Source organism: Syngnathus acus, chromosome 1 (assembly GCF_901709675.1).
Source record: "Syngnathus acus chromosome 1, fSynAcu1.2, whole genome shotgun sequence".
NCBI lineage: Eukaryota > Metazoa > Chordata > Actinopteri > Syngnathiformes > Syngnathidae > Syngnathus > Syngnathus acus.
In genome coordinates, this window is record NC_051087.1 from 10,033,490 (window position 1) to 10,047,338 (window position 13,849).

General features: G+C 44.7%; 1 protein-coding gene across 2 annotated transcripts; it reads right to left on the reverse strand.

Annotated features, from left to right (window-relative positions):
- Positions 1 to 37: 37 nt before the first annotated feature.
- On the reverse strand, positions 38 to 13,407 carry LOC119120548 (meiosis regulator and mRNA stability factor 1). 2 transcript variants are annotated; one of them, XM_037247537.1, is made up of 27 exons: positions 13,288 to 13,407; positions 12,599 to 12,809; positions 11,262 to 12,155; positions 10,990 to 11,140; positions 10,287 to 10,501; positions 10,087 to 10,204; positions 9,838 to 10,010; positions 9,069 to 9,584; positions 8,369 to 8,523; positions 8,065 to 8,199; positions 7,772 to 7,958; positions 7,455 to 7,633; positions 7,297 to 7,377; positions 6,973 to 7,206; positions 6,579 to 6,698; positions 6,283 to 6,461; positions 5,956 to 6,176; positions 5,668 to 5,810; positions 5,452 to 5,585; positions 4,669 to 4,871; positions 4,349 to 4,576; positions 3,537 to 3,773; positions 3,211 to 3,462; positions 3,045 to 3,105; positions 2,852 to 2,956; positions 2,283 to 2,489; positions 38 to 2,176 (listed from the first exon to the last, which is right to left on the reverse strand). In XM_037247537.1, the coding sequence occupies exons 2-27, from the start codon at positions 12,749 to 12,751 to the stop codon at positions 2,028 to 2,030; spliced, it is 5,430 nt and encodes a 1,809-aa protein (XP_037103432.1). In that variant the 5' UTR covers positions 12,752 to 12,809; positions 13,288 to 13,407; the 3' UTR covers positions 38 to 2,027. The 2 variants fall into 2 exon arrangements, with proteins under 2 accessions (XP_037103432.1, XP_037103442.1); XM_037247547.1 differs by having other exon boundaries at positions 2,313 to 2,489; positions 8,065 to 8,223.
- Positions 13,408 to 13,849: the final 442 nt, after the last annotated feature.

A 13,849-nucleotide genomic window follows, 5' to 3' on the forward strand; every position in this document is an offset into this window, starting at 1 on the left:
TCAACAATGAACCAACCAAAAAACTTAAGCCGACAGGTAATGCTTAGTGAACTTTATTAACAGAACTGTATTGGTCCCTTAAACGATGTTTGACAGCAACAATTTGTGGTGAGGCTTTAGAACTGTGATAGATGAGGGGGGTGGGGGAGTAAAAAATTACAAGTTTTAAATAGCAGCTTTGGATTAAAACTACATCTTTTTTTCCACAGAACAATTGGTGTACAAATGAAAAGCTTAACAAGCAATACAAATAGTTAGTGCGAGCAGGATAAGAATTGATTCATTTCTTCAAACATAGTCAAACCTCAAATAATTGCCCATTTATTTATTTCCTGAACCAAAACTATGCCGATACGCATATTTCAAGCTAAATGTGCTAACTGTGTCCATTGTGAGATAGATGTCACTGCATAGAGAAAGCTCGATGTTAAATTGGGACTGCCAAGGCCAGAGAAACCTAAGGCAGCATCAACAGTGGTTAAAATAATTCAGATGCGTGATCAAGAGTTGGAGGAAACTCAAAATCTAGTCACGTCATGACACTAGCTGAACAAGTCAACGTGTAATGTTTGGCCACTGACGTAATGGGCTCTTACCCATTTCTCGGAACCAAATTGCCACATCTGTGACCCATGGCAAACTCACAGCGACCAGTAGCAAGACGAGCAGCCAGGAGAACAGAAAACACATGATGGCAAAAAGGGAGGAAAGCAACATCCGGATAGAAAAACATGGTGCCTGGGGAGGTACTATGGCCATTCCTTTGTCACCATGGCGAATACAATCCATTGTAAAAGCCAGGCAAAATCCAGAGAGCCACAGAGGGTTCTCTATGTGGATGACACACACGTGCACATGGAGGCTTTACACAGCCCCCATGCCAGTCCACTAACAAGACCGCCGCCTCCCACAAACGCCCATGCCCCAGAAACTCACACCCATGCACCTTGTCATTAAAAATCAAAAAGTGCTTCACCTGAACTCAGACAGGAGACCACCACAGACACTACTGGCAACAAGGCTGAGTAGCGGTCAGATGGTAGCCCTGCCTCCAGGAAGCCAAAAACAAGGTGGGGGAAAAAAACTTTCCAGAAAAAATGTTTGTTTTTGTTCTATGCTCTGCTCCTGTCTGCTGCTGCTAGGCTTATTATACACCATGCGTCAAGTCATGTATGCACACTGTGCATATGTCACACTTCCAACAGTGGAGTGCCACACACAAACCGCTAAAAAAAACACGACACAGACTACTGGCTTAAAGCTTGACAAACATGCACACCCCGACCTTCGGTTTTCGGGCGCAAAACCATTGAATAAAGTCGCACCAACCCAAACAGGAACAATGGCCATTAAACTTGATGATCTTAAAGAGGCGACCTGCCATGACACCCACAAATGTGGATCTGGAAGTCTTTGAAGCAAGAAGAACAAAAAAATAAGACACGAGCATCTCTGGAACCACTTACAAAGTTCTAAAAAGAATAGCAACTGAAATTTGTCTTCAGCTAATTATGATTTAAATAATTCATTTTTTTTTTTTTTTAATATATATATAGTTAAACAACCCATCAAAAAAATTGTCATTGATCAAGCTTATGAGCTAAGAATGAGTTTGTTTTAACATCCTAAAACACAAATCTGCTATTCATCTTGAGAATCTCTCCAAATGCAGTGGCATCTAACTCATCGGGATTCACGTGTGCACTTTCCTGGGGAGAAAATGTAACTTCCTTCAGGATGGAACGATATTCTAGTAACCATAAGTGGGTTGCAAATTGCAGAAAGTCTGCAAAAGGTAAAAAGATCAAAGCTTTACGAGTACCACCGAAAGAAAGCTTGATTGTGAAAGAGCAGATTCTAAAGACTGTGATAGAGCAACGCAGATTAGAATGCAAAGACAGGAACTGGCAAAGCCAAATGGCCTTTCAAGAGTGAGTGATCAGTACAGCCACTCCACTCTTCATCTATTTACAACTGCGGCTCAACTAGTTTGGCACGCTGCTCGTGTGCCTGTTGGTTCAGAAACCTCATTTGAATGAAAAGTTGGCAGCGAGTTTGATTCGACTGCGAGGGCCTCTTCTGCTTGGACTGTCCACAGACAAAGGGGACCCGGTGTCCATGGGTGCAGCAGGCTCGTCGTCTTTGCCAGCAGCTCCCGTCCTTAATTCATCCGTCTCTGAAAACATCAACAGCGCAGAATCAGAAGGCACCTGATGAAAGGTGCTCAAGGGGTGTGACATGCTCGTCACAATGTATTTTTGTTCTCGTCATAGATTACTGATCTAATGGCAACTTTTCACATTCAAGCTGACCTGACGTGTGGGCCGAGGGCGGGGATTTCTCCTCAAAACGGATCAGATCGCACTGCTGCATTAGGACAGGGTCAGGGTGGAGCTGCGGTGACGGCAGGCAAGATGGCACCGGGCCGCACAGAAGGTCGACTGGGGACGTCAGACACAGCAGCTCAGACTCTGGTGCCGTGGTGGCGCCTGTGAAGCGAGAAAGATGTGGGTTCCACTCATCTTATTGATGGTAAACAAAAGGGAATAAGTTTTGTCAAATGGCTTTTGGAATACAATAATTCAGAAACAACAACAGGGTATTCCCTACACACGACAGTTTCTCTTAAGGTCTTTTCTGGCCACGCATCTTCAAATGTTAATTATGCTGGACTAATGCTTTAAGTGATCAATATGGTATCGAGCCAGTATGGCTGGAACACTTGCGGCCAAGGTGCCGCTTCGAATGTCTGTTTTTGCAAGGGGGGTAAGCACAAATAGATGACACAAAACAAGGCACAACAGAAAGATTTTGTTGCGCTTCATTGGAGATATAAAAAGCAATCTTTTACTTGGGCTGAGTGCTTCCGAATGGGTGGTGCTTGTTGGGCTGTCTCTGGGGCTCTCCATGTTACCTCCTGACTGAGGGCTGCTGGGGACTGAAGCGCTCACCCTCTCTGCACGACACAAACACAAAAGCCCGTTATCGTTTACGTTGTGCAAAGATTGCATTACCGCAATGAATGGATGCACTGAAGCTTTTGCCTTTCATATCGTTCTTCAAAACGATAATCCTCTTGTGCCCGTGCCCTTTAATCCAGACGACCTAATGACGGGCAGAAAATAAAAGGTGAGGAAAGAAAATGGAGCAATTGATGATACAACAAGCAGATTTGGCAGTGTAAAAATAGGACCGCAATTGAATTGGCACCTGTGGAATAGCACTGAGAAGCTCGTCGGTGCTGGTGTATCCATAGGAGCGAGACTCCAGGCCACAACCAGTAAACTTTTTATAAGCTCCTTGGAACTCGGAGAAGAAGATCTGGTTGTAATGGTAGGTGTGGAGCAGCGCACGTACGTTACGGGCAAACTGGTAAAGCCTTGTCAGCCTCACCCACTCTTCACCAGCGCTGCTTGTGGAGCTTCCATCTTGAATGCTGCCGTCAGGTTCTTCCCAGTAAAGCTGTGAAAGAGGACAATTAAAACACTGCTTCGGAGGGACTGTTGTGACAGCACGGAATAGATCGCTTCTCTTACTTCCACAAGGTAGGGCAGACTCTTGAGTAGCTCACTGAGGGAGAGGAACCCATATTCACAAGGGTTGAGTGGGACTTTGTGGACCATCTGGTATTGCAGGCTCAGCTCCTCCACCCCGAGACCCTTGTCGATGGCTTTCTCTTGAGACATAAGCAGTGCCAGAAGTTGCGATGTCAGTAAACGCAGAGACTTTCTGTTAATGAGCTGAACTTCCCGTCCTTCTGCGCCATCGACCACCTTGAAAAGAAACAAAAGTCGCTGCTTAAGTGCCTGTGAGGAATAGTGTTCATTGAGTAGACTGTTGTTTCTCAACCTTTACCGAGCAAAGGTCATATTTTACATCAACTTGGCAAAATCTCAGCGTAAATCCTGCAGTTGTCCATGAAAGCAGACGGAAATAAAACATTTGACTTTACTTTGGAAAACACTTAGCAACATTTTTTACGGTTTTGATATGTTAGTGACCAAACTAATAAGTGAATCATAATTGATTTTTGCACGTGAATTTTCTGCACTGTCAAATTGAAATAATAGCTTGGTTTTGAAATTACAAGATGTACATTTAAACATGGATTAATCAAAAAAAATAATTGACAGATTAATCAGTGAGGCATTCACTATCATAAGTTACTCGCATGGATATAGTAGATGCAGAGACATCATTTGTGGTAAATAGTAAATGGTTTTTGGACCAATTAAGCAAAATTGGACACCTTCGCATGGCACACTGGTTGGGATTCACATGACAAGACCACCAGTTTGGAAATCATTTTAACTTTACAGGCGAGCCTTGGAAATAAACAACCCTTTACCTTAACAACATGGCAGAGTTTGCTCAGTAATGCAGGCAGGGAGCTGGTGTCATAGTCCTGCAGTCGTAGACCATAACCAAAGGTCTTGCTGTATTCTGTGAGCAGCTGGTTTACAGGAATGCTGGCGTTTTTCTGAGCTCGAAGCAGCTTGACCAGTTGAGCTGCCAGAGCTTTGACACGCTCCACCTCTGTTAGGGTAAGTACCTTCTCCTCGCCACACTCCAATACCTGGAAAGAGCACGGGGCGGAGATTAAATCAGAATGGTTGATTTGAAGCGCACACAATCACATGGCTCAGTGCCAATTGGTAGTCTACTTACCATTAGTACTTCAGGGATGGCCTCAAAGAGCTCCATGAGTTTGGTGAAGCCGTAGTAGCTGAGCTTACACTGACGTCCAAAGTGGTGGTGGTAGGTGGGGATGAATTTGCTGAAGGGCATTCGACAATGAGGTTGGTGACGGAGGAGATCGACGACCTCCTTCCCAAACTGCTTCGTGCGCTCCATTTCATCCCCAGTACGCTCTGTGGTTAAACAGGCAGTTTAGTTTTGTGCTAATATACTGGACTCAAGTCTTTCATTCAAGACAGGCTATCATCTGCATCGTATCACTAATTGATTATCAATGGGGGGGTTAGCGAAATGTACCCCCCCCCCCCAAAGTGCCAGGGCAGATAATTGACGATTGAGTATTTTTTTCAACATTATGATCCGTCCCACAAATGGAACAAACAAAAAATGATCTCAGCGTTTTCTGAAGATATATATTTTTTTAAGGAGGGTTTTGCTGAGGTATCTTTGGCACCCCCAATGTTAAAAAAAATAAAATAAAATATAATAAAATATAATAATATATATATATCATAGCTCCGCCAGTTCTTATGTATTTTTTTTCTATTGGCTAACTGGAGGAGGAGGCAGTGTTTTTTGTCTGAGGCTTATCATGCACGGAACAAAGAATCACTGCAAATGCATTACTTTATCAAATTTTCACTCTGCAGTATTACTTAGGAAAGTTCAGGCACTGATCTACCTGCATATTCACACGCAAGTGAGGAACTAATGCATGTGTTGACTAATTGGAGGTTGTGAAAGTTGCAGTACCTCTCTTCGGAACAGAGATGATTGTGTCAGTGTCGTTATGTGTGGTGGTAATGGTGGTATCGGGAATCTCAGACAGCAGGTCGATGAGGTTACATGTGCCATAGTCTGCTACATTCCAGTCTCTGGAAAAGCACCTGATGAACATTGCACTGAATCACTCCACAGTCCCAAAGCCAACTTAGAATTATGACCACTTGGTATGATATGTTGACAAACCAGTGATATGCTTGCATGAAGTCCTTGACAGCAACTTGCTTGCTGGCTTGAAATTTGAGAAGTTTTAGTAAGTCTTGAGTGAAACGCTTCACTTGGGCTCGATGGGTGAGGGTCAGCAGTCGTTTTGTACCCATGCCCAAGATCTGAAAAGTAAAAATGAGATCAGTTGTTCACGAAAGGCCCGTCAGACCTTAAGTTATAGATGAAAACAAGAAAAGTGAATATTGACATCAATTACCATACGAGTAAATTTGTCAAAAATGTGGTTAAGGCTCTCATGTACACTACCTGCAGGACATGTGGAACTGCTTCTAGCAACTCAAACAATTTTGAGTAGCCATAATCAGAGACGCGGCACTGCTTTGCAAAATGATGATGGTACGAGGGTATAAATTTGCTGATGGGCATGATGCAAGACGGTTGACTCTTGAGGAGGTCAATAACCTCTCTGCTGAACTGAATGAGCTGAGGGTTGCCAACTGGACTCTTGCATCGAAGGAGCCATGGCTCTGGAGGCAAACCAGGGTAATAATTACAAGCGAGTACAAATACCGTGACTCCAAAATAGTTATGAGGCTAAATTCCAAAGTAGTTTGATTTCATCAATGTTCTCACCAGAGTTTGGTGCTGGTGGTTTGTTGTGAATCCACTTGATGACTTTGTAACCGTTCTGAGCTGTGACAATGGCTATACTTGGGAGACATGCAATGAGGTGCTCTAAAGGAACACCACATTCCAGAGTCTCATTGCCCAACTCCAGCCGACTGAACTTTGCTTCATAGCAGTCTGTAAAGCTAAAAGATAAAACACAAGGATGTATTGAATTTATGGCGCAATAGAAATGTGTTTCAAGAGCAACTAACCGAAAAAATATTTGACATGAATTGCAATAGATCAGCATATGTTGTCACCTGAGGAGGGGAAGCGTTCCTTCGTGTGACTGAAGCAGTGCGTGAACCTCAGGGGCCAACGTGCTTAGAGACATGACCACAAATGGAATTGTGTACGAGTCTGGGTCAAAGTCAGCCTCACTAGGAAATACAAAGGCGGAGCACCATAATTAACCAGACATAGCTCAAGCTTGTCAAAACTAGGTTATTTTAGTTAAAAATACAGTATGCAAATCGAGGGAGAAAAACAGAAAATACTTTCAATTTATCATCATTGATAGTATATTGATCTTTTGCCACAGATACTACTGGAAATAGATACAGGACACCCAAATCTGTCATTGACATACTTAAACCAAGCATATATGTGTGTGCGTGCGTGCGTGAGCGTCTGTAATATCGGCCAGATTCTTGCCTGAAGTTTTGCTGTTTGTAGTGTTGCCTGCAGATTGGCTCATGATACTCCAGCTCCTCAAACACAACAGGGCTTCCCGTGGAGGAGCTCTCCTGTGACTGAGAAGATCCCAGTGGACTCTGACGGAGTTGGCTGCTGGGCAGAAGGCACACCAGCCTCGTGCTCCCCTGCTCCCGAACAGCCACTACATCCGGCAGCCTGTACAGATCGCTCATCAAAAGCTTACGGCGGTATCTGTAAGCGGAGGTGGGAAAGCAGTAAATGTCATTGATGTTATTTGGCATGGCTGGTTGTGTTTACATGCCGGGATATCAAGCCGCTTACCTCTTCTCATAGATCTCAGTGAACTTAAAGAGAGGAAGGCAATTGGCAGGTGCCTCCTGAAGAATGCTGCTGAACTCGGAGCTTTAAGACAATGAAAAGGTCAAATTAACCTCCACATGGATCCTGGGCAATAAATCCCATTGCCTGAACATTTGTACCTGAGCATGGCCATGGATTTGTTGTGGCCACCTGTGATCAGAGACACCTGGATGCGCTTGCCTCCAATTTTGTAACGGTGAAGTCCACTGACGGCGCTGATAGCCTGCTGTAAGGACTGCATCTGGATCGTAGCCTTCAGCTGATAGTCTGTATGGGGACTAAGCTCCACTCCTTTAACCTAAAAAAAAAAAAGCCAAACAACCACAACAAAAACAAACGAGTATCTGAAATCCTGAGCTTTGGGACTCATATCAACTTAAGAAGCAGTGAAACCATATTTTTAGCGTAGCCATACTGCCAAAGACAAAAAACATACCCGCCCATATCGATGGAAGGTGTCACGTAGAGTCTGCTGTAGTTCCTTGCGGGACATTCTGTAGTCGAGGTTAGCCACCTGGATTTCAGCTCCATCTGAAAATGGCTCAGGTGGACCGTCTGGACAAGGGCTTCGAGGAGAAGCAAGCGTGGGGGAAGAGCGGCTAGAAAGGCAAGGCGATGCAGTCCTTTTGGAGTGGGCAAAACAAACAGATCTAAGTATTATGTGGGTCAAATTTTAAATATATCGCAACCTCTCCTTATAATCTGAGCGTGCATATCAAATATGATCACCTGGAAGACCAAGAGCCCTGGGACAAGACAAGTGGGCTGAAGCTTCTGTGCAGGCTCAGCTTGCTGAAAGCAGAGGGTGTGCTGATCTGAAACTCCATTGGGCGTCTTTCCCCTTCAACCGGAGACTCGGTCCCACTGCGAGGAGTGGAGCCATCCCTTCTACAGGGACAAGACCAAAACATTGGTAAATGTCCTTCAGTCAATCCATGAGCTACTTCTCAGGCTACAGTGGTCATTTCAATAGGTTTACAGACATCAAATCAAATGTGACCTTTCACTTCAAAACCCTCTTCAATGTTTGTACCTTTTCCTGTGTAAGGATTCACCGGTGAAGCCAGGTTTGGAAAGCTGCTCCAGTGATCCTATCTCACCATTACTATGGGGAGAGGAGGAGGCTGGCCGCCCTTTATCTAGATGATGGAAACCCGGCTTAGGTTTGCTGTCTGCACTATCCAACTCCTGCATCAAAGAATGGTGTTTGGTGTTAATAGATACTGAATGAACGTATACATGCACTGCTGGTGTCACATTTCAAATGAAAAAACAACAACTATGAATTGTATGAAACAGTCACCACCAAGGAACAGGTTTTGTCACTGAGGAGAACTGCAGGCATGAGGTTCAGCAGCCAGAAAGCTAAATACAGTACATGAAGCAGACTTGGAACAAAACAAACAAAAAAGGATTCATACACACAGTTCATGCTTTGTTGAAGCTGTTGATTATTTGGTTAGTTGAGAGAGATCAACTCACACATTAGTAGAACGATTCTGAATTTTGAAAAACATGCAGGACACAAGACGACACAGCTTTGACCACTAATACATGCCAGATATGAGACGATTGATTGTTAAGCAAGCACCTACGAGCCATTAGTCAAGCCAGCAATCGAGAGGACACTGGAGGGAGCGGGCGGGAGGACTGCACAGCACAGTACAGCAACAAGTAGAGTGAAAGCGGGCAATGGCGTCTAATGGAGAGCAGGCACTGACGAGTCTGCTGACCTGATGGGGCTTTGCAGGCGTGCCACCCGGAGGCCCAGAGCACCCCCTCTTAGGGCTGTAGGGCCTTTCAGGCAGGGAGCCGGGTGTGTAGCATGGGCGAGTGGCTCGCCGTGCCCTCCTGGGCGACCGTGGCTTCTCCAGGGGCAGAAAAGAGGAGGATGGGGCTACAGGAGTGGGAAACATTGTGTCCTGGCTTTGATGAGGCGGGGGCAGTGTCAGAGGCAAGGGAAGGTTATGGGACTGAGACTGAAGCTCACGACCTGCATCGTCCCGGGGCCGCGGAGAGACAGAGAGGCTGATTCGATGGCCAAACACGTCCTCATTTTCCATTCTCTTGCAGGCACGTGATGCCGCCTCAGGGGTGCCAAAACGGAGGACGGCTTTACCCTGGGACACACCCAGCACTTTGCCACCACAGTTGTCTGAGAGGCGACGGAGCCTCAGCTTCACAGCGTTCCACAGGTTCTTGTCACAGTTGACGGGAAGGTTGTGCACATAGAGCAGGTTGTAACTGGGCTGAAGGAGGGGAGCAAAAGACAGCGGGCCTGTCTAGATTTGTATGCTTTACACTGTTGTCGCTGTTGTCATTTTTAGTCGACAAAAATGGATGACCGCTGAGAGGCTCAAAGTGGGAAAGAATATAAATGGATAAAGAGGCTCAGCTTCATAAATGATGTCTTCTTTTTCATCAGTCTGCTTTCAATGAGGCCATCACTTACCTTTTCCAATACAGAATAGTTGAAAAGTGCACATTTTTTGGAAGGCTTACCTGCGTTTCGAGAGGCATGCATGGAGGCAGGTCAGCTGTGATCTCTTGAAATGACACGTGACTGTGGGCGTGCTGCAGCAGGGCTTGGGACGTGTGGTTACCATGGACCAGGATTACATGGAAACCATGGCGATGGCGCAGGTCACTCAGCTCACTTGCAAAGTTGACATCAGCTGTTGAAATGAAGGAATGACAGCTGAAAAAAATGAAGCCGTATGAATGATTACAGAGAATCGGAGCGGCACGCACATGAGACGAGAACAACGGTTGCGGGTGCAGTGTGGGTCTCAGCGAAGCGCCGTAAGCTCTGGCGGAGTTTGTCATCAGCAGCATTCTTGGCTGTGGCATTGATGTGTGCCACAGTAACCTGGTGAAATAATATAAAGTGTGTTCATACGGTGTCCTTCAAATGAAGCAGTGTTTTTCCATGAGCATGTTTTACAGGTTACCTGGCAGTTGTTGAGCTCTTGAATAACTGCTTTACTCTCTTTACTGATGTCACACACACAAATAAACTCTGCCTCACGGTGGCCCTGGAAGAAACGGCTGCGTATACGCTGTACCACCACGCCGGCAGATCTTCCACTAGGCACGCTGCAGTTCTCTATGTCCCAAAACACTCCGACTGGGGCAATGTTCTCTGTACCGCCACTTTCTGGTGAACCTGACCAATAGACAACAAAGGCTTCTAAAAACAAGATCCTCTTTACTGGAATACAATGCATTGCCCTTTAGCCAAAATTGCAGAGAGATTTACAGTGTAACCTGTTGCTACACCGGAGTACCTTTGCCAATCAGACAGCGGACCGCTGTTTTAACCGTTATTGCAAAACGCCAAATCCAAACAATGTAAACTGACTGGAACTCACATAATTTACTGAGCAGGACAAGTGGGTGCAGTGGAAAACGGCAAGCTAACTATCCATCACAATAATCGTCTTAACACTGTTGACAGCGATTCCATTTTACAGTGGCTGAAAGCTGTGCTTGTTAGTTTGTGTCACTGCGTTTTCCATGCACGGGGAAGCAAGTGTGGTCGAAACAATTTGCTGCGTGTTTGTCTTGAATGATAAATTGCTGACTGTTCTTCTGTATTCTTAAAAAGGACAATCAGCTTTCGGTTACGATGCATGAATTCAAAAGTGCACTAACCAAACTTTGGGCCGGTTTTGCCCTGACTGAGCGCCACACTATCAGATGAGGTGCCACAGCCATTGCAAATGGGGATCGTGACTGGAGTTGTTTGAGGAACGGGAATAGTGGGCCAGACCTTTTCTGACTTGGACACAAACCCATTCATAGGCTGCACACAAATTTAAAAGCACACACATCAGAAAATACAATGAAAGACTCACCAATACAAACACACATCTAAGTTACCTCAAGTGACATTTAAGTAATAACCAGTGTAAAACTTCACCAACCTTCAACAGGCAATCCTGGCAGTAGTGCGCCCCCTTCACACAAACTGTTTGCTCAACATTTAGGTGCATGGGATTAGAGCAGAGATGTGCAGACGTGGATGCAGTGTTGATAGCGGTAGAAGGAGGGTGATCACAGAGTGCAGCACTTGTCTGGGTTCTTCTGACCATAGGACTGCAGTCCATACCACAGATATGACAACCAGAAGAAGCCAGGCAAGCACTGTGCAAGGAAGCCGAAAGAGTAGAAATGGGTGGGAGTGAAGAAGCCAAACAAGGATGAGGAGGGAAAGCGACTGGGTTGCTTGGGAGAGCTTCAGCTGGGTTAACACATCCCGGGCAGCAAGGGGTGTGGGGCTGTGCTGCGACGGGCTGGGAGGTGGTTACTGAAGAGAGCCTCAGAGGTTTGTAGCCACAACTGAGCAGCGGATCATAAGCGTCATCTTTAGGGCAACAGCTCTGCCCGTGTTTGTACTGAAGAAAAGTTGAGGCTACAGAGCAAGGCCCAACCCTGCTAGTGTTACTGTTGCTGTGGATGGGCGTTGCCACTGACTCAGGAGTTGCATAGAGTGGGACAACACCAGCTACGCTTCTACCAGCAACACCTCCACCATCAGATAATCCATAGCCCTCGGTGATGCAGTAATCACAGTGGGCGCATACGCTTACTTTGGGGCCAGGCCCCTCTTGTTGCTGCTGCTGCTGCTGAGGCGGCGGTGGAGGCTGTTGTCGATGGTGATCTTGCATAAGCTGGGGAGGAAGTAAACAAGAAGAAGACGAAGGGAGCGGGGGTAAAGGGAAGCGCTGGGGTGATTGGGAGGATGAAGCAAGGTGCAGAGGGGGAGGAGGCACATCCTTCAATTCCAGCACTGTATTTCTGCTGTCCATGTCATTGACCTAGCGTGAAAAAGAACAGCACAATTAGAAATAATTGTTACCTTTGTATCCAAATCAAATTGTCACAATCTGTTAGAACTCCATTTTCTTGTCATTGCTGTATTTGAATCAAATGTTATTCTGTGTACATTTTCTGATTCTTTGTTTCTTCTTTTTTTTGGGTTATGGTGGTACTTGGGTAATACTGTGGATATGCAGACTGCGTGTCTGGCAGTGTACACCTTTGGTTGAAATCGGGACGGGACTAGATAAGCAAAATTGCTTCAACCCGCCTCCCTTTTCAACAAGTCATATAAAACAAAATGTGAAATGAAGTTGAAATAAGTGTTGATTATGTACTTGCCGGAATAAACAAATCAAATCAAACATATTAGTATATTTAGCTGAGATTTAAACTCTTCTTTAAACTTTTGTCCTTCTGAACTGCATTGCATGCTGTATACCTTTTTATTCATTTGAGGAGAGACGGGTGTGTCATTGATGGTGAAGCAGTCTTTGAGTTTCCAGAGAAGAGTCGAGGCTTCTGTTTCAGGATGCCCAATCCATGGAGAGGTTTTCGGGCTGCATACGGATCTCTCCTTTCCCAGTCTTTCCATCGTCCAACCTCGAGAGGTCTCTCATCATACTTTGACCTCTCTCCTCTCTCATTCTTTCCTATTACTAGAAACGAAAGTGGAGAGCGAGTGAGGTCCTTGACTTCCTTGTAGAGCAAGTGTTGCTATTAATGTAACACTGCATTGATTGAACAATTGCAACGAAATCTTTACCCTATAGGATTATCCCCGGTGTCGTGCATGTCGCACTTTTAGTAGATCACGTGGACGGGAGCGGGCGCCAGTCGAGTTTATCAAGTAACACGCTGTTTTGGCAAGCCAGTTAGCGCGTAAGTTAGCAAAGGAAAATGCACTTGTCCCTGGATCTTGACTAAACTTTTGACTGATAGCTAACTTAAGTGACAAAGCCTAGCAAAACGTCACATTAACAGTTTTAACGTTAACCTGGCGAAACAACAGTTTCGTTCAGCTAACAATCAGGTTAGCACTAGCTTGGAGCGCTTCCCGTCTCATGATGTTGCCCTAACACTGACGCGATCGAAAAGAGCATTCGGCAATAGCAATGTCCATGTAAATACCTGACAAGGTTTCGTTTGTCACATCTTTCTCAAGAACCCTGCTCCAGTCCTGCGAACTCCCTCCCAATTCGAACCCCCGCACCTTTTTTGTAACCTACCTTTGCCAGAAAGCACTCGCAACTGTCGCAAATTCGCCCGTAGGCCAACATCCTCTTATTATTGCAAAATTTTATACAGACGTTGACATAATGATGGAAGTAAGTATTTATATTTATATATATATATATATATGTATATAATAAGATATATATATCTCAATATATATAAAATAAGATAAATATATTTTAATATACATATACGTATATATGAAATAAGATATATTTTGTTATCTTTAAGATTTATTAAATCTATTTTATTTTTAAGATTTATTAAATCATTTAATACGGGCAAACATATTTAAACAATCGCTTGCCTTAACTACATGATCACACTTCATGGACAAACGTATTGCAATACTTCATATAGTTTGAGGGATATTTTTACCCGTAAACTGACTTGCATATTGTGCAGAGAACAATATTGCGCATCATATTCAAACTGTATTTTAGTCTCTAGGGTGTAA

Bases quoted from the DNA above. Each gene is read 5' to 3' on its own strand.
- LOC119120548 (XM_037247537.1), bottom strand. From the start codon at position 12,751: ATGGAAAGACTGGGAAAGGAGAGATCCGTATGCAGCCCGAAAACCTCT. The intron at 7,207-7,296 runs GTAAGCGGCTTG...CTCCGCTTACAG, and splicing joins ACTGAGATCTATGAGAAGAG to ATACCGCCGTAAGCTTTTGA. The intron at 2,957-3,044 runs GCAAAAGCTTCA...TGTGTCGTGCAG, and splicing joins TTTGAAGAACGATATGAAAG to AGAGGGTGAGCGCTTCAGTC.